This window comes from Fukomys damarensis, unplaced genomic scaffold (assembly GCF_012274545.1).
Source record: "Fukomys damarensis isolate Sample0158 unplaced genomic scaffold, DMR_v1.0_HiC HiC_scaffold_28, whole genome shotgun sequence".
NCBI classification, from domain to species: Eukaryota; Metazoa; Chordata; class Mammalia; order Rodentia; family Bathyergidae; genus Fukomys; species Fukomys damarensis.
This window is the reverse complement of record NW_022900940.1, coordinates 17718032-17740299: the sequence shown is the minus strand read 5'-3', so window position 1 is coordinate 17740299 and position 22268 is coordinate 17718032. Positions and strand designations below refer to the sequence as shown.

General features: G+C 43.7%; 1 protein-coding gene across 1 annotated transcript in view; it reads left to right on the top strand.

Moving 5' to 3' along the window:
• The window catches only part of Itga9 (integrin subunit alpha 9), a 332354-nt gene that overhangs the window by 642 nt on the left and 309444 nt on the right, over positions 1–22268 (top strand). Inside the window, exons 2-4 of the mRNA XM_033756921.1 lie at positions 179–306; positions 1504–1610; positions 9755–9878. Of these exons, the coding sequence (XP_033612812.1) occupies positions 179–306; positions 1504–1610; positions 9755–9878 (359 nt within the window). The remainder of the gene's footprint in view (positions 1–178; positions 307–1503; positions 1611–9754; positions 9879–22268) is intronic.

The following is a 22268-nucleotide window of genomic DNA, read 5'->3' as shown; positions in this document are numbered from 1 at the left end:
TTTTAAGCCTTTAATGTAACTGGACTGACCCCTCCACTACTGTATGTGGATACACAGTAAAATAATCTGGCTTCTCACTGAGCATTTAGATTGCTCACCCATACTGAGTATTTAATCATCTGCTTCCTCTTCACTGGTATTGCGTTGTGACAGAATGCCTTTCCCTCTTGATTCACAGGGTCCTCGTGGGTGCACCGAAGGCAGATTCCAAATACAGCACTTCAGTAAAGTCCCCTGGGGCCGTGTTTAAGTGCCGTGTACATACCAACCCTGACCGGAGATGCACCGAACTGGACATGGCTCGAGGTGGGTGGAGATCATTGCCAAGGTGGAAGCGGATTCTGCACTTTTCTGTTGCTGAAGTGGCATTATCATTGACCTCCGTGTCCATCTGTACATTCATCTCTTTCCCCCACAGATATGTATTGAGTACCTGCTAGCTAGTAAGCACTGAAATATTCCTAGGAACAAAAAAGTTTTATCATCCCAGGTCTTGAAAGTTAGTGGTCAAAAGAGACATTAAAACAGTTCTAATTGAGAGAAGACTGGAGAAAAGGTGGGTATTTGATTGAACATAGACTGGAGAGTCAGGAAAGGCCCTCTGAGGACCTTCCCACATAATCAGAAGGATGTGTAGGAGTTAGCTGGGAAGATCTGAGAGGCAGAACCTCCTGGCAGGGGGATGGCATTTTGAAGTCAAGGTGAGGACAGTGCAGCTGGAGTGGTGAGTAGAGGAGATTGGTAAGGTGGACTGGGGCTGTATCACAAGGGCCTCTTGGGCCAGGGTTAGGTGTTAACAATTTTTTTTCTATCAGTGGGGAGATACTAGAATCACTTTTAGGTTTCATATTTTAAATAGGGGAAGATATGATTAAATGGATATTTTTAAAAGCTCACTTTAGTCTCATGGAAAATACAAGATTGGAATCAAATGGGTCGAGCTAGGACTTAATGGGACTGTCCTGTAGCTTGTTGGGTTTCAAGTCACTCACCCTATAAAACCAAGATCAGGTTATTTATAAGGATTCCTTTGAGAAGATTAATGAGACAATGGAGGCAAGTACACAGAGCCATGCTTGAAAAAGGCAAGCTGTTTTATTATTATCAATTCAAGTCCTTTCTCTAAAGTTTGTTCTCATCAAAATCTTCTAATGATTATTATTATTAAATAAAAGTCATCGTAGTTTTCTTCAGCAGAAGAAAGGCGTTAGTAGTGTTCTCTAGTGCTACTCAGAATGATTGATTTGAGAACCTTACGTTACTTCAGAATGTCAGTACCTTACTTCATTCATTGAGAGACTTGCTATGAAGAAAATTAGCTGAGTGGCAGTGTACATAGTGATGGCATCGCTTTACATTTTGTTACAAGTTCCTATAGAGTCGGTTAACATTTTGAGTGAAGTACCCTAACTCCATACAGATAACAAACAATTTGAGTTGTGGGCTTTGAAAAGCAGAGCTGCTTCCTCCATCCAAGTCTTACTTCTCTCTTTTTCTTTCCAGGGAAGAATCGGGGTACACCCTGTGGAAAGACCTGTCGAGAAGACCGGGATGACGAGTGGATGGGGGTGACCCTGGCCCGGCAGCCCGTGGCAGATGGCCGAGTGTTGGTAAGGCCTCCTGGGGGTTCCGTGAAGAGAGGGTGGCAGGCACCTAAGTGTGCATGGCTTTGACCTGTTAGAAAGGTGACAGGGCAAGGCTTTGAAGTTACCTATCCTGCACTGCTGCTTGGACAAATAATTTATCTTTTTACTGTCTTCATCTGCCAAATAATAATGTCTGTCCCACGGTGCTGAAATATGGCTGTTGAAAATGACAAAATATATGTGACAAGAAGTCTCTACATATCATTCGTTCTATAAGTTTTTTATTTTTTTTTGTGTGTATATCTTTGAATAGAGTTATAATTTACATAAAAGACACAGATCTTAAGATTGCACTTTGGGTTTTGGCAATTGGACTCCACCCCTAAAATATTTCCATCATCCCAGAAAGTTCTCTGAGCTCCTGTCCAGCAAACTTGCCCACCTCTGAGGCAGCCACCGCTGTGATAGGTAGTACCATACATGACTTATGCTTTTTCTAGAACTTCATGCAGATGCATTCTTACAGTGTATGCTTTTTTGTGTAAGTCATTTTCTAAAGGAAGATATGTTTAAGATTCATCCATATTGGTGTTATTAGTAGTTCATTTTTATTTGTTCCTATATAGGATTACATTTTATAAAATAGGTACTAAAATAAAGGAGAGAGAGGGAGTCTCCCTATATTGCTCAGGCTAGACCCAAACTCTTGGGATCAAGTGATTCTCCTGCCTAAGCCTCCTGAGTAGCTGGGACAATGGGCATGTGCTATTGAGCCTGGCTGAAAATACATGTTATTTCAATTAGTCATTATTTGAATTCCAAAGTGCATGTAATATGTTCTGATCCATTAGGTGCTTTGAGGGAAAGAGGAAATTCTTTGCTATTGAGGCTGCCAGTGACCTGGAGCTGTTACAGTTTATTTAAATTTGTCAAAATTAAACATTCAGTTTTCTTCTAAATTAGCCACATTTTAAGTGATCAGTAGCTACTGTTTGTTATATTGTTTTGGATAGAACAGAGAGAGAACATTTGCATTGTCTTAGAAAATTGTATTGTTGTCCGTTTCCCCTTTTTCTGTTAGTACATACAGCTGTAGTGCAAAGCTTTTCACACACATGTGCCCAGGCATCCCCACTGCTCATACACAAGTGGCCTCCTGCCCTTGCCTGCCAGTCCGTACCCTGGCCCCCTTTCCCCACTTCCCAAGGTGACAGCTGTGACTTCGTAGGCATCTTTTTGCCATTGGCTTTTCTTGAAATCTGTAGGAAGATTTTTTACCATAAAGCATAAGATCAAGAAGGGAGAGTAAGACTAGCTGCTACTTATTGAGGGTTTTCTTTGCCCACAGCTATAAGGCTGAAAGATATATATATATATATTTAATCTCTAGAGAAACAGGTTTTTTCATGAGAATTGAAGTAAAATGGTTCTGTCCCCTCTCTGAGGAATCTGTTTTTGTACTAAACTTCTCTAAGGCAGAAGCTGGAAGGGGCAAACAGCTGGATGCTATCACCAGCATTGCAGGGTCTCCTAACCCACTAGGTCCCATTGAGTCCCCATCTCCTAAGCCTGCTGTTTGCCTTGGATTTCAGTCCTTTAATCGTTGTGGTGGAGGCCTGGACCCTGACCAAGCTGTCACATTCCCTTAGACATGGTGGCCTGACCCCATGGATGACTGGATGACTTGGCCCCAGAATGGCCTAAACTCTTGCCTGCCATTTTGAGGAAAGAAAAGAGAAGAACCTGACCATCTGTAAATCAGAGTGGCCTGAAGTTGTGATTCAGAACAGAGAGGAGGGGGTGAACTGGTGGCAGCACAACGCAAGATGTTCTTAATGCACTGAGTATAGAGCCAGAGTTTGCTCTTGTGAAGACATTTCTTCTCTTGAATGGATAATGCTGATGTGGTCAGGAACTTGTTTCCAGAAGGGCAAGAGAGAGCTTCTGCATCACTACAAATAAATACAAGAAGGGGCTGTCTTTGGGGACCTGAGCAGCAGTGAGGGCCCCAAGGAAGATTCAGCCAAGGAAGCCAAGAAGGCACAGTTGAGTATTTGTATGTAACGGTGCAGTGGATAACCCTATCTAATTGATTGCACACAGAGCTATTTGTTTTAAGTCTTGCTCAGTGATCACATCATCCATCAGTAAGCCACTCTGTATGGGGGCTGGAGAAGGCGAGGGCACCTGAGAGCATCTGCCTTTCTCATACCTCTTCTTTCCAATTATAATCAGAAACTTGTAACATACAGTGTATCATCCTGACCTTTTAAAAAAGTACATGGAAGAGTATGCACATTGTTTTGAAATAGAACTGTAGAGTCTTTCCATCTTGCAAACCTAAAGCTTTATTTCCATAGAACATCTTCCTTTTCTGTCTTCCCCTGGCCCCTGAAACCACAATCAAATTTCTATGCTAAGAATCTGACTACGTTAGAGCTCATGTAAGTGGGCTGTGCAGTATTTGTTCTTTCGTGACGTTTCTTTCACTTGGTATAATATCCTCAAGGTTCATCCATGTTGGAGCATAGGACAGGATTTCCTTTCTTTTAAGCTGGAATACTTCTTGTATGTAGGTGCTGCATTTTCTTCATTCACTGTTGGGCTTTTGGGTTGCTTCTGTCTCTGGCTGTTGTAAATAGTGCTGCTATAAATATGTATCTGTCTTTGAGATCCTGCTTCAGTTCTTTGGATTTTATATACCCAGCAGTAGGACTACTGCATCATAAAGAAATTTTAGTTTTTGAGAATTCCCCGTGCGTTTTCCAAAGAGGCTGCATCATTTTGTATTCCCACCAGCAGCGCACAAAGGTTTCAGTTTCACCACATTGCTGTAAGTATTGTTTTTTTCTTCCCCAGGGCTGAGAATTGAATCCAGGGCCTTGTACATACTGTACACATGCTCTCCCACTGAGACGCTCCCCCCGCCTGCCCTATTTTAAATAGTGGCATCATAATGGATGTGAGGCGCTATTTCATTGTGGCTTTGGTTTGCATTTCTGGGACAGTTGGTGATGCTGAGTATCTTTTCATCTGCTGGTTGGCCATTTGTATATCTTTGTAGCAATGTTTAAGTCTTTACCCAATTTTCAGTTGGATTGTTTGTCTGTCGTTGTCGCTGAGTTGCCCTCCTGTATTTTTTCGTGTGTGCTGGCTTGCTAGGTCCAGCTTGTCCTAAATCCTACGCTGTTTGACTTCCCCCCTTTTCGCCAGTTCAGGCTCTGCCTCCTCCACAAAGCCTGTTACAGGCTATCGGGAGCAAGCTTAGAATCTGTGGTGTCATCAGGAACTCTACATACACTGTTACCTTGTATCGTGTGTGTGACATATCTTGCGTTTATGTGAAACCCCTCCCTCCCCACTTTTATGGAAGTCACTTGGTGATGGAAACCACTTTTACTCTCATTGCCCAGAGGACATCTCCCTCAGGAATGGTGTCTGAAGTCATGTTTAAATAGTAAGAAAGGAGTGTCAGTGTTAAAACAATCAGAAACCAAATGAGTTGTCATCTTTTCTTGGTGGCTGATTCTAAGAGACTGCTGGAAACACCAGGCAGGACCCTGTAAATGCCCCTTAGAAAGGTGTGACAACAAAGCACAGTGAGAGGCCACTCGGTGCATAATTACACTTTTGAGGACTTTTGCATTTTCTTTAGTGTCTCCATTATCTTTGTCAAGGCTTTTTTTGGGGGGGCAAGTATTTTAAAATTAAAAATAGAGAAGGTATGTTTTGTTCAGATACATTTTGTGAGTTTGAGAGGTGCCTAGGGTTGTAGGGGTGAGACCTGTGTCTTCAGGGACTGCAGTACATTACTGATTTCAAGGTTGCTTTTGAAGAGGTGGTGCACCTGCTTTGAAAGGGTGGTGCTGATTTCCAAGTGAAGAACAGAAGGGGCATTTGAAAGAAAGCTGTGATGACAGAAAGTGAAGGGTCTCAGGGGCAGACGGTATTGTCTGGACCAGCTCTGCCAGGCTGCTCTGGTGGGCGGACTGCTTTAATACCTGCACGGCTGGGCTCTGAGCTTTTCGGTACCTTCCAAGGAACAAATGATCCCCTGTGTAAATCAGGCTTGGAGGCAAGGCCCTTGTCTTTTCATACCCTCTCCCTGGGTCCTGGTGTGCCGATGATTTTCTTTAAGAAATAGGGGATGAAAACTCATTGCTTGCATAACAACAGGACAAACCCAGCTTGGTGGGCAGCTCGAAATGTTCAAGTCTGATGTTGCTCCTTTTAGTCAGAGTTACTGAGGATCAGACAACAAATATTTTAAATTTCTAGATAATTTCTGACTGGAAACGGTGTTCTCTGGTTCTATCTCTGCTGTTTCCTTTGTAAACATCAGGACTGTCCTTATCTGCTCACTGCTTTCCATGAGTTCATTTTTAAAAAAACTACAGAGTACATTTTTGCATTTACTTCTGTTGCTGTTTCCTGATTTTTTTTGTGTGTATGAACTTTTTATTGCACACATACAGAAAAAGTGCATAAATCATCAGAGTGCACCTCACTGAATAATCATTAGCGGAACATCCTCTGGAATACGTTCTCCCTTCCTGGTGCTTCCCCAGCCACCGCCCCTCTCGGGTGGGGAGCCCCTTTGGGGAAGGCTCCTGGCATCCCAGTCTCACTTCAATCCTGTGTCCACCACACACTGTCCCCGGGGGCCTGGAGCCGGTCGTGGCTGTGCGCTGTGCACCTGGAAGTGTGAGAGAGGCTTTGGCCATCTGTACGTGGTCAGTGTCCATTAAGAGCATGGGGTGGGGATTGAGAGGTCTTTGTGGCTGAGCGGCCTGGAGAGATGCAGAACCCACCCCCCAAGGAAAGATGTGCTGTCTCCATGTAACAAAAAAGCCTTTGGAATGAATTGTTTGTATTCTACTTCTCTGAATTCTGTGGGAGGAAAAACGAACCTTCTCACTTGAAATATGTTAGATTCTAAGATCTTGGGCGGTGGTAGGCCCTTTCCCCGTTTCTCCGGACGATTTGCAGGCTGAGTGTGATTGAATTCAGGGCCATGTAATGAGACACACTCTACCCCTGTGCTGCTGTTTAGTGCACGTCTTCTTGTTTCCAGGGAACACTTTCTTCCTGTTCTTCCCTGCTGCGCTCCCTTCTTCTAGAAACTCACAGGAGAGAATAAATGAATAATACTTGGAATTAGGGAGTAGCCACTTAACAGCTGTATTAATGTGTTGTATTGAGTTATTGATACTTTGCAGAAAATCCCTTGGAAATTTTTGATGTGGGGGTCAGATGGACATGAATGCATAATGATAATCGGGCTAAGCGCAGTGTTTCTCTCTGTAACTTATATTCAGAGACCCTTTTTGTTGTTTTTCCCACGTGGAGCCTGCCTTTGACACTTTGCTCTCTGGCCTCCCACAATGCCCCTTAATTTTAAATTAGTATGGAATATTTGGATCTTGTGGGAATTCTCCAGTCATTCCTAAGTAGGTTAGGAAGTTTAAAAACTGAATAGATAATATACTAGATGTTAAATGGAACAAGTCCTGCTTGATGTGTGTCAGTGCGCAGCTGGCTGTTAGCATCGTGATGGACTTCTGCCTCTTCAGCCCGGAAGTGTGATAGAAATGGTGAGGCTTCCAAGCCCCAGATTTTGCTGATTGTGAGCCATCAGAATTGAGTCAGAGTTGAAAATAAAATGTCAGTTACATTTAGCCCTTCCTATTTGTGGGTTCTGTAACTATGGATCGAAAACATTTTAAAAATTGCATCTGTACTGAATACGAGCAAACGTTTTCCTTAATTCTTGTTATGTAGTACAACAGCTATTTATATGGCATTTGCATTATAGTGAGCATTGTAAGTGATCTGGAGATGATTTAAAGTATATGGCAAATGTGTGAAGGTTGTGTGCACACTTCATCATCGTACGTAAGGGATTTGATCATCTGCATATTTTGGCATCTGAGGGACATCCTGGAACCCATCCCCCATGAATACAGGGGGATGACTGTAAGTAGCAATAAAGGGGACTGTCTGCTTAGTGGTGTTTTTTTAGTTCCTTATCACATATGTCCGTCTGTTGAGAAACACGCTATATTAGCACAAAACAGTACCAAGTGGGGAGAGATGGAGGTGGATTAGAGTAGAAGGAGTGGTAATAGTGTTTAATATTTTCAGACAAGAGGTAGAGTGTGGACAAGAGCAGTTTTCCGGTCATTCTGAGTGTGTCCTCTTTTGGGTAGAGTGGCTTGTCAGGGGGTTCCTATGGCACTTGGTTTGAAGGGATGAAGAACAGAGAGCTTAGAAGGCAGTGATTTTATAGAATGATATCAGGGAGAACCAGGTTTAGGCCCCTACCCCCCATGGCCTCAGGCATTGCATTCCTTCCCATCTGGTTACTTTAAGGTGCTGAAACCAGTGGGGAAGGCTGTCAGGACAATTAAGTTACCAGAGGGTGGGTTTTGATGGCTTCTCGGGCAAGAGTTAGGGGTCTTAGGATGCAAAATGCTTTATGGTGAGACAAGATTCAGAAACTGTGGATTTTGGTCCTATTTGCAGCATGAATACCAGCTATGCAGCTCAGGCAGAGTCCTCTTGGATACTCCATGCCCATCCAGAAAATGAGAGTTCTGAGGATACCTCCTCTGCCTATCTTGCAGGGCTGCAGAAAAAGTCAGTGGTAGAGTATAGGAATGCTGAGTGCTGGAGCCCTTGGAAACTGTGTGTATGGAGGAAACCAAGACATTAAAATCTCTGATTATTTTAAGACTCAGTATTTTAAGAAAACGCATCCACTAGCCAGAATGAGGTGAACTGATACTAGAAGTGAGTGCCCAGGAGAGGCAGACTAGGCTGGGCAGAACACGTGCCCTCCAAGGGAGCAAGTGGGCTCCTCATCAGTGCTGGGGTTTGTGGATATGTGGAGATATGCACACGGCACTGGGGCAGGTGTCACATCGGAGCAGGAGGCAGGGGCACGTTCAGTGGCATGGAAGGATGAGCTGGGTGTGAGGTCTGGCCTGATGAGAACTGCCCTGCTGCAGAGCTGGCAGAGGGCCCCCTGATGGCCTTCTCGTCTCCTCGCACACACCCCCATAGGGTCTCTTCCACCCTGGGAACCTTCTGCCTTAGACCTTCCTGGTGGTCTCCGCCCTCCCTGTGTAGCCTTTCTCTGACTTGGCTGTCAAACCCAGCCACTTCCTGGCACCAGAGGACTTTCTGGTGAGATGGAAATATTCTGTCTTGCTAGGGCTTTTGTGATAAGAGCATGGACATTTGTCGCTATGTGTTAATTGGTACATTTGAGATTTGTGCATTTTTCTATATGCCAGTTTTATTCAGTAAAAGAATCACCAATAAAGCATTTACTTCTAGAGAAGGAGATGCATGCAGAAGTTTCTCTGCAGGTAAAATCAGTTTGGTATGGGCATTTCCTCCCTTTTCTCCTCTCCCCACACCCAGCCATCCCTTTGGGCCTGTTGTATTTCTGACATCCTAAAGCATCCCTTCTCACTTCCACTGTCCCATTCTGATGCAGGCCAAGAACATCTGACCTGGATGTTCACTGCTACTCCTGTGACCTCTAGTCACATGGCAGCTGAGTGATCTTTCCAAATTATAACTCGGATCGTGTCATCCACCTATGTGAGGCTTTTCCCTGCATGGCTGCTGAAATCACAGTCATCTGCCGAGTCTACAAGATCCCCTTCACCTCCTAGCCCCCTGTATGACCTCATCCTCCTGCCAAAGCCACTCCAGGCCAGCCCCACCCTCCTCCTTGCTTCCTTTTGGACGCCAAGCCTATGTCACCTGGTATCCTCTGCACCTGATGCCCTCTCCTTCTGGATCCCTCCTCCCTGTGTGCTTAGTGTAAAGCACTTTCTCATTCTCAGGCCTTCCCTGATCTCCAGATGGACACTGTCTCTCCTACTGGTAGGTTCTCTATTCCACAGTCCTTTTTATTCCCTGTGCTACAGTTGCCATTTGTTAATCTAGTATTGCCTGCCTCCTCCCATAGCCTCCCAGGGTCTTGCTGCTGTTCATGCAGTTTCTAATGCCCTGAACAGGGCCCGGTGTGAAGGTACGGCTGAGCAGGAAAGAAGGCAGCTTCCTGTCCCCTCTGCTCCTCTGTCCTGCACAGTCGCCCAGCACTGTGGCTCTTGAGGCTGACTTTCCTGCTTTCATTCCTCTGTCCTTTTTAGGCCTGTGCCCACCGCTGGAAGAACATCTTCTATGAAACAGATCATATCTTACCTCATGGCTTCTGTTACATCATCCCATCCAACCTCCAGGCCAAAGGCAGGACACTGATCCCTTGCTATGAAGGTGAGTGTGAATTAATTATCCTGCATTTTCCTGTCCACTTCTTGCCTCAAAACACTCCCCATCCTCTCCGAATGTACCTTCACTTGAACATTTTTGCCAGCTTCCCACCTGCTATTGGGAGGTAGCACTACTTGCCTCTACATGGGCTATGATGCTTACGGCCTGGCCCAGGTAAGAGACAGATGCAGAGAGGGCAGTAGTTCCACATCTGGCCTCACCTTGCCTCATCTCTGTCTAGAGCTGATAGTGTTTACCAAGGTTAACAAAGCTTCAGTGACCAAAATTCACTAAACTTCCGTCAAGCAATTGAACAGATTCCTTGATTTTCTTGCACTTCTAGATGCTGTGGGGACCTGGAAAACTTACTTTCACTCTGCACTTCAGTTTCCTTCCCTGAAAGGTTGAGGATTATCCCGTATGATCTCTCCAGCCTTGTACATCTGCTCATTAGGCTCCCACAGAGCTTCTAGATGCACTATGGGCAGATGACCTAAAGCAGGGAGAAGAGAAGACCCAGGATTCATAAAGTAACAATATGACAGAAATTTACCACAGCCAGGCATGAAGTCATCTCAAGACATCTGAGTGTGCCAACTTTTCTTCCTGTGTGGTCCTAGAACTTGGACAGCTATGGGAGAGCTCCACAATGCAATTTTAAGAGCTCCTTACCGAAGGGTACTTAGGATCTGTGAGGAAACTGTCCTTTCAGGCACCTTGCTTAGAAATTCAAATGCAAAGTGGGGCATGGTGGTGCATGCCTGTAATCCCAGCACTTGGGAGGCTGAGGCAGGAGAATCGCTGTGAGTTTGAGACCAGCCTGAGTTACATAGTGAGTTCCAGGTCAGTCTCAACTACATAGTGAGACCCTATCTTAACCACCCCCTCCCACAAAAGAAATTCAAATGCATAGACATTGGGGTTGGTTGAGTTGATTGCTGGTTAGTCCAGTTGAAGTTGAACTCTAGGGATTCAGAGAAAGCATTCATTTTCTTTAGGAGTGATAACGTCTACACTCAGGTTTTCTTGGCTTAGTGCTAATGAGCTGGAATCTGGTCCCTATTTATATGCTGGGCTATTTTTTAATCCCTCATAGTTTATTTGTTTGGACAGATATCTCACTGGCCTGAGTCTATGTTGTCTTTGGGCTTCCCAGGTTTCAAATTTTGTGTCTATCAAAGAGGCTCTAAGAAATCCTGTCTAGATAATGCATTGTTCCTACCTTGTGGAGGTCCCTTCCTGGCTCTCTGGAACTCAGGTGGCCCCCAAGCAGACCCTCCCTGCAGAAGACACAAGCCCTCTCCTGTGAGGGTTAGCCTTTTACAGGATTCTTGTCCTTCTTTGACTGGGCCATGTAGGGGAATTGAACTCTGACCTTGTTTGTCTCTGTTTTCCTAGTCAGAAGAAAATTTCATATTAAAAATAGTATAACTAGTCAGGGGAAGGATACTTAGGCTTGCACATATAACCTGTCAAGACTGTTGCGAGTGCCAGCTCATGCTTCCTCTTTCCTTGGGAAGAAAGGGAGAGGTCCATGGAACAACCTGTTGGGAGATCATCAACTGGGGAAAGTGAGGAATCAAAAGGGGCAACGGGGGCAGGGGTTACTCAACCCAAACTCGTTATGCAGTAGGACCACCACTTTGATTTTTCAAACAAAATGATGGGTTGTGAAATGGATATCCCTAGTGGCTCCTCTGCATACCACATAAGTACCAGAAACTAAAAGGCCAGTCCTTTGAAGAGGTATCTGGGGTGAAGTGTCCATATCCATGTCTCTGTACCCTCTGTGGCTCACACTTCTAACTTTTCTAAAGCAGTTGTGGGATTAGCAGTACATAAGTGTTGGTCTGGGGGATTTACCGATTCTTTCACTTAAGCTTCACAAAACTTTTTGAAAAAAATTTTTCTTAAGCTTGGGTTTGTCTATAAGTAGTTGATTTTGGAAGTTTTCGAAAGACACCCGTTGGAATGTGGGATAATGAGAAAGAAAAGGAAGGCGGCCCATGAAGGATGTGCTATCTGGCAAGTTATGATGGCAGGCAACTGGGACACAGCTGGGGGGTGATGGTGGGGTCCTACGTAGAGCACACACCTCAAGTTACCCCGCTGGAGTCTTTATACACCTGATGTCCTGCTGGGCCATGTGTGTGGGCTGGGAAAGCCCTTAGGCACAGATGCAGGTGGTGGCAGCTGGCCCTCAGACCATGTCACAGTAGTAGGGAGGGCTGAGGACAGGGGGTAGAGTACTCCAAAGCCAGGTTCTGTGTCCCTGTTGTCCCGGTACAGGTGAGGAACCCAAGATTCAGAGCCTAAGTCAGATGCCCACAGATAGTAAGAGCTGGATTTTACATTTTGTATCTTTGTGACTCAGCAAACCGTTTATGTTCTCATAGTAGTAATTTCAGTTAGTTTTGGTGTTTCCAATTAAAGTGATAATTAAATGAGAGCTTTTAAACAACTCTCACAAAATAAGAAAGAATGATGTTGGAGCTGTCTTAAAGGCAGAAGCGCAAGGTGAGGGAAATGTGGCATTTTGCATGTCATTACTCTCCAGTCAGGCGGTCTCCCCTTCCTCTATGCTGGCGGCTCTGATGTGACGTTTGGCAGGAGCGTGGATGCCCGTGTGAGCTGAGGCGATCAGCAGTGAGGTGGGGTGGCAGGTTCTGCTCAGGTCTGCCCCATGTGCCCCTCATTCACATTAGAATGCACGAGCTTGGAGCTGGGCCTTGCTGTCGGCGTGTTTCCACCTGTTCTGCTCCGTGCTTCTGAGCCTGCGACATGTCCCGCAGAGCTTGCTGGTCTCCAGGGAGAAACGTGTGGGGCAAATCTAAACTAAACTACAGCCAGAGCCCACCTCAGTTAGATAAGACTCAGCCCACATGCAGTTGTACAAGTGAGAAATCCGCCTTCCTACTGTTTGCTGTGGTGATTTCAGGGTTGTTAGGCAGTAATAGCTCACTGGTACAAGGTTCACTATGTAGGATGTGGCCCATGACTCTCTGTTTTGATTGTTCTTTTACTTCACGATAGCCAGGTGGAATCAGAAAAAAAATTAGCAACATGATTTTGTCCCCATGCAATCTTCCCCCGCTGGGGCACACACATTTCCATATTCTGACTTGTTCTTTCAGCAGTAAGGAGTGGGGGCTGGTTTGGCAAGTATTGGGGTACAAGAGCAGCCCCTTAGGAAACTAGGGTCCTAGACAGCAAGTTTCTGTGTTCTTCGTCCTGTGAAAGAGGGGCTGCTGATGCTCGGATTTCTCTAGGTGTCTGCACTGGCAGGGGTTGGGGAAGGTGGGAGGAGGCCACAGTGCGAGAGGGCTCTTGCCCGTGCTCTGTTGGCTTTGGAGATATGCACTTCCCTTTTTTGTGGTCTAAGCTAAACTGACTTTGGCTTTTAAAAGCCGCCATTATTTTATCTTTATGTGGAAAATATCAGTAACTCAAGCTCTCTCTTCCAGGTGGGGGTCACGTTATGGTTAAATACAGTGGAAGTGTATCAACTTGCAAGACCTTTCAGATACCACGTAGGCCAGCCTCTTGTCTGTATTGAGGTCCAGAGAGGCGAGATGCTTGCCCTTCCAAGCCTGAGTTTTTCTACTCATTTGTTTCTTTTTGTTTTGTTTTGTTTTGTTTTTTTGAGACAGGGTCTCACTATGTAGTTGAGACTGACCTGCAACTCACTATGTAGCCCAGGCTGGTCTTGAACTCAAAGCAATCCTCCTGCCTCAGCCTCCCGAGTGCTGGGATTATAGGCATGCACCACCATGCCTGGCTACTTTACATGCCACACAATAGGGAGGTAGATAACATGATGACTGGAATAGACTCGGGATCTGAAATGCCAGAGGTCAGATCCTGGCTCTGCCACATTTTTTTTTTTTCTTTTTCTTTTTTGGTACTGGGGATCGAACTTGCAACCTTGCTCTTGCGAGGTAGGTGGCAGAACCACTGAGCCAAATCCCCGGCCCTGCCATTTCTTATTAGCAGTGAAAACTCAGCTAAGTTGTTTGACTTCTCTGTGTCTAACCTACCCCAAGGGGCTGTGAAGAGGATTAACTTAACACTTGTGAGGTTTTAAGAAGCAGACATATGCTAATGTACTGTGTTATACTCTAATTGCTATATCCCAAGCAAGTGTTTATTAATCACTATAGGGTCGGTGGCTTGTGGCCCAAGAATAGAATCCACTTAATTTTATTAAGTCTCTGGTAAGCCCAGATAGACAAAATCCGAATGACACAGGCCCAGCTGTTAAGAAGGGGAAGCAGGAACTGCGTTGTTTGAAAGTTGGAGTGAATGTGGAGAGACAATTCCTGCTGGTGGTGTCCAGTTGGGCGCCTTTCCCCAGGGACTTGAACTTCATTTGCATACAAGGTGGTTGAAGTGGAATTGTTTCTTCTTTGTTTCCCCCTTTGGATACTGGGGATCGAACTCGGGACCTTGCACTTGTGAGGCAGGTGGCGGAGAATTGTTTCATTTTTACATTTGGAAATAGTGAAACCCACTTTGGCCTTGAGAAGCCACAGAATGAAAAGATGGTGAAAATACACTGTTGCTCACGGTGGGTGCAGGGCAGGGGATGAAGGGACTGCTGGCTCTGGATGTGCTTCGGTTTGGTGGTGGACAGACCATGGAAGGCTGGCAAGCTTGGTGGAAGCCGGTTCTTCTCCCCCACTTTCTGTGCCTCAGGCTGGTTGCTTGGCCCAGCAGTGGGAGTGGATACTGCCTTGCCTCTGTCACATCCACCTCTGTGGCAATTGTGAGGAGCTCATGAGAAAACTCAGGTGAAATGCTCAAGAAGACCATTGGTTATTCTGTAATTGGTACTTCGCTGTGGGCCTCATGATGGCCAACCGTGCTCTCTGTAGGACACTGGAGTGTTGGTGGGGTTGAGGAAACACTCTAAATTGGACATCTTTCCAAAATATCTAAAACTTAAAACATTTTTTTTCCAGTGCTGGGGCTTGAACCCAGGTGCTTACACACGCTCAAGTATTCTACCACCAGCCATATCCCCAGTGCCAGGCTTTTTCATTCTTAAAATATTGACTTTGGTTTGATACACAGACCTTTTTCGCATGGCTTCTCAGGTGCTTCCTGTTTCTAGTTGCATGGGAGAGGCTCCCACCATATCCTGTTGGAACCAGGAAATGTAGAGGATATGGGGCATGAAATGGGTTTAGGACATAAACTCATGGCACAGACCCTCCAGTAAAATAGTTTGGTTTGCGTTTGTCTCGTATGACAGCAGCATCATTGCTCCGATCTGTTGTTTGGGTTGATCAGAACGTGTGAGGTGATGAGAGTCCAGGTCACAGCTTGGGGGAAAACTGTGAACTGGAGTGAGCACTATTAGCCAATCCATGTTATTTGAGGGCTCCCAAAAGTTGTTACTGCACGTGATAAAACCAACTACAGGCTTTCCTTTCGTCCTTGTCTTTGAGTCCACTGAGGCAAGAAGCCAGAACTTGGCAGATGTGAGACTGTAAACAACTCATCTTTTTTATTGTGACAGAATGATCTTGTGAGAATGGAATAACTTAGAAGCAGCTTGCTAAATTAACAAGAAATGTTCAAGAGGAAATACAGCTAAAGAAATGCAATTAGAAGCAATTACCGTACCACAGTGTATTAGACTTTCAGGATCTGTTTTTACCACTCATTCTTTGTGATTGAATCTATATGCTCCTACTTTCTGTCTTGGTGGCCTTGGAAAGCTCCACAAGCCTCAGTGTTCTCATCTGTAAAATGGGGAGATTGATATCTCTTTAAGTATTTGAGGTATATAAAGTGCCTAACATAGTACCAGGCTCTTGCATGTTTGCTCAATAAATCTAAATGTCTAATTTTCAAGTTATATCTTTACATGTTCCCTAAGGTATCTAACAAATAGATCCCACTTTAGTGAACAGATAAGGATAGAAAGCTGGATATTACTAAAATGAGCAAACAATTTAGTAAAAGCTTATAAAAAGTTTATAATTTAGAAAGTACCTTTGAAGATTGTATTTGTACAGTTTATTTGTTTAGCTCTTCCCTTTTTCTATACAGGATCTAACTCATGCCATGTTTAAATGTTCATAAATTTGGAATTGCTTAGGCTCTGTCAAAATTTACTATGCCTTAAAATCACCCCATTGATTGCAAAGTTTTCCAATAATACCTTCTTTATTATAAGAGGATGGTTATCATTTTATTCTTAGTGTGTCTCTGTATTTTTTAAGACAGTGATTGTTTCTAGGGAAGAAAATAGATCCACTCATTGAAGTGTGAAGATTTTTTTCCTTTTAATGTTGAAGACTGTGTCTCCACAGAGGATAAAAATCAATCATGAGACATTTATAAATGAAAAGCAATGAAATTATTAGAGAACAGTATTAGAGAACAGTAAAGAGCTAAATTGATCCATTTAAAATTTCAGAACAAACTCCATAATTTTTTTATTAAAGACCTCTACATTTACGTAGGATTTTATGGTTTGCAAAGAGCTTTCATAAATGTCATCTCATTTAAATAAATATAGCACATTAAAATACTGTTGTGCATTATGGCCAGTGAAGGAGGAGAAGGACCTGAGAGGGTTACAGGGAGTGTAGCTGAAGGGTACCATCAGGCTGAAGGAGGCCAGGGTTCTTTGGTGGTGGCTCTCCAGGCTCAAGGAGCCCCACCAGGCTTCTTTTGTTGTTGTTGTTTAAAGAAGTTTTAGGTAAAAATGTCTTCTGTCCTACAAATGTGTTTCCATGCATCGTGTGGAACTTATTGACTGCTTGAAGTGCAGCTTTAAGATTTCTCTTGGAAATGTTCAACTTTCATGAGTCTCCTCTAAAATTGCTTTCTGTGTGGTAGCAGATATCTTGGGGTATGAACTTCTCTGACAAATTAATAGATTCGGATTTACCTGACATTTATTGAACACCTATCAGGTGTCAGATATTGTGCTAGGAACTCAGTATTTATAATTGCACTGTATAATTACATTATTTATTACATTATTATTGAGTATTCTCTCTGTTGAACAGGTAAGGAATTTGGGGCTCATAGAGGTTGGTGACTAGGCAGGGGAGGAGTTTTTGGTCTTTGAAGTTCAGACGAGGTGTCAGTGTAGTTATCTCTGTTTTTGTTTTTTTTTTTTTTTGGTACCGGGGATTGAACTTGGGTCCTTGCGCTTGCAAGGCAGGCCACCGAACCACTGAGCTAAATCCCCGGCCCTGTAGCTATCTCTTTGATTGGGATGCTGGTGTTCTTTGTGATTACTGAGGATTGTGACCCATCACAGAAAAATCTTTCATATGTTATATTTCTATGAGTTTTTAGGACATTTGACTGCAGACTCCTGAAGCCATGGTGCAGTTTTGCTATTTTAGACACAGCCTATTGATCAGGTATAGGGTAGATGTAGTCGTCAGTCTGATAAAACACAGCCAGGATGCTGATCTGCCCCTATGTCCTATGTAGCTCTTTACTCCAAACGTTTGGTTTTAATATACAAACGGCACTTGGTACATACCTTAGCACCTGTTATTTTGTGAGTCTTTTTACTTTACTTAATTCTAATTCTTTTTACTTTTTACTTAATTCTGCTCAGTTCTGCATTCAACTTCTCACTGAAATGTGATGTCCCATGGTCAGGGTCATCTTTTGGGGGATTAAATGTGACATATAAAGTGTCTGTAGGGTCTCTTGCTGTGTCTTCTGAAGGAGGGAGCTGGTAAAATGGGTTGCTAGATTTTGGATGGAAGGAAATATTTAAACATTATATGATTCTTGTATTTTTATTGATATGAGATATGTAACATAAAATCTACCACTGTAACCATTTTAAAGTGTATAGTTCAGTGGCATTAAAAGCATTCACATGACTGTCACTAGCATGCATCTCCAGAACATTTTCATCTTTCCCATCTGAAACTTTCTACCTATTCAGCAGTAATTCTTCACCCTCTGGTCTCCCAACCCTTAGAAACTGCCATGAGTTCTCTCTGAGTTTGATTGCTCCAGGGACCTCGTATAAATGAAATCATATAGTATGTGTCCTTTTGTGACTGGCTTATCTCATTTAGAGCAGTGTTCTCAGAATATAGCCACATTGTAACACATATCAGAATTTCCTTCCTTTTAAAGGCAGAATAATATTCCATTACAGGCATATACTGCATTTTGTTTATCCATTTTTCTGTTGATGGAAAACAATTTTTTGAAGGACAGAAACAATGTCACTGGACATATGCTTAGGGAAGTATGCCAGTTAGGAAGTCACTGCCTGTTCTTTAGGGTTGACTCTGAGGCTAATTAGCTGTGTAGCTTGAAATAAACCACTGGCTGTATCCAAGCAATAGTATCCTGATCTGTACAATGTTGGGTCTGTGCAGACTTTCATGGATGATAAGGGTGGAATAACTAGATTCCTCTATAAGTCTTTACCCCTTTATTTATTTATTTATTTATTTATTTTAAGTCTTTACCCCTTTAAAAGCCCATTTCTACTTAATTGTAAGTTTCTGGCTGTGTGCAATTTGCTTTTAGTTTTCACCACAGCTCAATCATGAATTATTTTTTATAAATTGTTCTCCATTCCTCTCTAAGCTAGCTATTTAGATCATTTACTTTCTTTTTCTTTTCCCATTTTGACAGTGTTTCCTCATAATGGAGGGTAGTTCTGTCCTTTTTTCATTTTTATTATTAGAGATATGTCTGCCCACATGTCTTGACCCTAAATTGTTAATTATCAGTTAGATTTGCCACTCCTTGGCGAAATTCAGAAATAATTTAAAACTGGAAAGTGATTTTTTACCTAAGTATTTTATTTCATAATTAAGCTAAGGAACTATGGAAAATTAATTTAAAAATAAGTGTGTTATAAAGACTGACTTTGAAAGATGAAATGTTCTAAACTGTGTAATAGGAAGAATGATTATTGGGGAGACTCTACACTGTGCACGTACATGTGAATTTCCATGGGATAATTACATCCCAGCATGTTTGGAAGAGCACAGGAAGTGACCCCACCCAATCATGGGCTGTCTTGAGTGGATTAAAATTCATTAGTGCATGCCCTGTTCATCTGGTCAAGGACCGTGAACCTTTGGAAACTGGTACTGTATATTTTTTTCTCTCTCTGAATCGCCTTCTGTTTGGGCAGAGTTTAATAAAACTAGCAGTGAAACCAAGGAAAATACTACCATTTTTGAATGGAGGAGCCATACAACTTAATGAATTAAAGTATGTGATGCCGGCCAACTTAATTTAAATCCCCCAACCTATTTCCAGTTTCTCTCAGATAATTCTGGGTCTCCTTGTTCAGCTTCATCTTTTGTTAACCAGATTTGGTGTCTCAAAATGGAACAGTTAAGTTTGTTAAAGTATCTGGGAGCTGCTGTCCAATTCAGTCTGGTTTTCCCATTTCTTTGAGGTGGAAAATGTTTTATTCTGTATCAAAGAGGGAGATAGCATTTCGCAGTCCTCTCTTCTGTGCCATGACTGTGGGGTCACTAGTGGCAGAGTGGAAATGCCTAAGATCAGCCAACTGCTGCATCCCATAGCCTTTGTTTTTATGCAGGAAAAGTTCTTCCTGGGAACACAGCAGACTGGAGGTCCTACATCTGCTCCCTTGGTGCCTCCGCCCTGCACTTCCTGGACTTCTCAATGGAGGCAGGGTGTGAGACTTTGCTTCTTGGGGAGGTTGCATGTAGGGTGGCCCCTAGCCTCTCCACCCACCTTCTCATAGCTTTGGTGGTCTCAGATCTAGATAAGCAGAATCAAGTTTTTTTCGCCCCCAGAATATAAGTACGTTAGCGTAACTCTACATGCAGATGCCCCATGGCATTTGTGAGATTGGGTCCAGGACTCCTGTCATGTAACAAAATTCTCAAGAGTCTCAAGTCCCCTGTGTAAAATGACAGTCTTTGCGTATAACTCCCATATGCCTTAATTCGTCTCCAGAGTATGTATAATACCCTGTACAATGTAAATACTAAGTAAATAGTTTCTATACTGTGTTGTTCAGGAATTAATGACAGAGAAAAAAGCCTGTAGATAGTACAGATACAACTACTTTCCAAATATTTTCAATCCAGGGTTGGTTGAATCCATGGATGTGGAACCCAGGGATTTGGAGGCCAACTGTATGTACATTTTGGAGAAGACAGGCCTTTGTGAAGACATTTGAATGGTGAATTAGGGAGAAACTTTAACCAACTAGTCTCCCTCCCTCCCTCTCTCCCTTCATTCTTTGTTTAAAAAACAAAAAGGGCTAGAGATGTAACTTAGGAGAACACTTGCTTAGCATGCATAAGCCCCTGGGTTCAATCCCCACTATTACATGCCCACCCACACCCAAAGCAGGACCTGTAACTTGCAGAATCAGCACTTCGCAGCAGTTGCAGCATGCCTGTGGCCCCACGTCTGGCGAGTCTGGTCAGTGTCTCTTGGGAAGGCTCTGGAGCCCAGGCCTGAACCCTGACTGTCACAGCTGCACCTTAGGTGTCAGGTTAAATGTCATGTTGCTTTGTTCACTTCCCAAGTACCCCGTCAATCCTTCCTCACTTAGTATCCAGTAAGCACTGTGTGGTTTTACTTTTGTTTTGCTTTAATTGAAAAGGCTAGCTAGGCCCTCATTGTGAACTTTGGGCTGCTATTTGTCCTTGTGTGGAGATGCTAAATCTCCAGATGTGATTAATGAGGATCCGCACTGAAGAGTTTCCACACTGAAGGGTTTCTGTGAAGGCTGCTCACATCAGTTATTCAGAGGGCTTTGGGCTTTAGACAAGTGCTTTGCTCGAAGAGAGAAGACTCAAATACAAGGATGGTGACTGCATGTCACTACCCTTAAGGCCTGGGTCTCAGGATGTGGGCTCTCCCATCTGTCATCAAGTGACTACTCTTAGGTTTTCAAGGACAGTCACCAAAGGTTCATGCCAGGGAGTGGGCAGAGATTGGAGAACTGCATCTAGTTGTTCTGTCCTGCTTCTCCTGAGGCCCATGAAGAGACAGACATGCCCAAGATAGAGTCAGCCCCGCTTAGACTTGGAAAACCCAGAAAATTCCAAATCCTTGTCCCAATTCTACCACACCCATCATAGTCCTTAGGTCTTTAGCCAGCACCAGATATAGAACCCAGGATAAAAGCTGTCCTCAAGCAGGACTAGATGGAGCTCAAAGAACCTTACATATCGGAGGAAGGAAAGACAAAAGGTCAGAGGTAAGAGGGATTTCAGTTCTTCGGGAAGCAGACTGGGGAGTTCAAGCCCTTGATGGCAGGAGGACTGTTTTGAGTTCTGTTATGTGTCCACTTGGGCCTTGATCTGTGCATGGAGCAGTGTGCATGCACATGACTAGGCTGCATGCCCTCACCAGGCACATTTAGGTACCTGGAACTGGACTGGTATTAAGGACACTGAGATGAATAAACTTTGTATTAAAACAATACTGTGGTGGAGAAACCAATTTTGTGATAGAAGAGAGTATCACATTTACCTTTACCTGCAAGGTCACCTGGATGGAGATGCTGAGTATACACCTGGAACACTGGAAGGTTTGGAATATGTATCTGTCAGTCCAAGGTACAAGCAGCAGTTGAGCCTTCCTAGAGTAGAGTTGCCAAGCCCCACCTCTGCCCGTAATGTATGAGTGCTGAAGATGGGACAGGTAGAAGGATTAATGCTAGTTCCTTTCCCACATTGAGGGAGTTAATGATATAGTCACAGAAGTTTCTGGAAGACTGGAACACGGCCTGTCCTCTAACTGGTAATCGTGGATTATGGTTACCACTTGGGGGCTCTGCGTTATTTCATTTCTTGGCCTAGAGCATCTGGAGAAGGCAAGTATAGACCTGGGGGTTTCAGAAACACCTAGTGGTCTGGTGACTGCTTTTACATGTGTCTAAGTACTTCGGAGCTCTGAGGTCTGAAACTGCTTACTGGTCAGCCTGCTTGGGGAAGTGGAGTTACTGGTGAGGGCTCCCCCACGCACGTTTAGCTGGGTCCAAGAGTGGAGCTCCCAGATTGCAGTGAGGCCATGGCTTCAGAAACTCCAGGTGTTTCAGAGTACAGAACATCACCCAAGTTTGGGTAGGAGATTGAGAAAAGCAGTGAAGTTCTTATAGCTACTGTTTTTGGAGTCCCTGTCACAAAGAGACCTTGAAACTGCCTTAGAAGAGTTAAGATTCCTGCATACTTCCTATTTATGTCAAATTTATGAATCTGGACTAATGTGTTAGGCAGTGTCACTCAGTTCTTGGGATCAGAATTTCTTTGTATATTTCACTATTTAAAAGAGTTGCAGTGGGTATTTCACCTCTGTATTTCGTGAGGGTGAATATGCTTTTTGCCAGAACTTCCAGATTTAATATGTAGTGCCGGTTTGGGTTGGGGTAGTTTGGTGTTTCTTGCC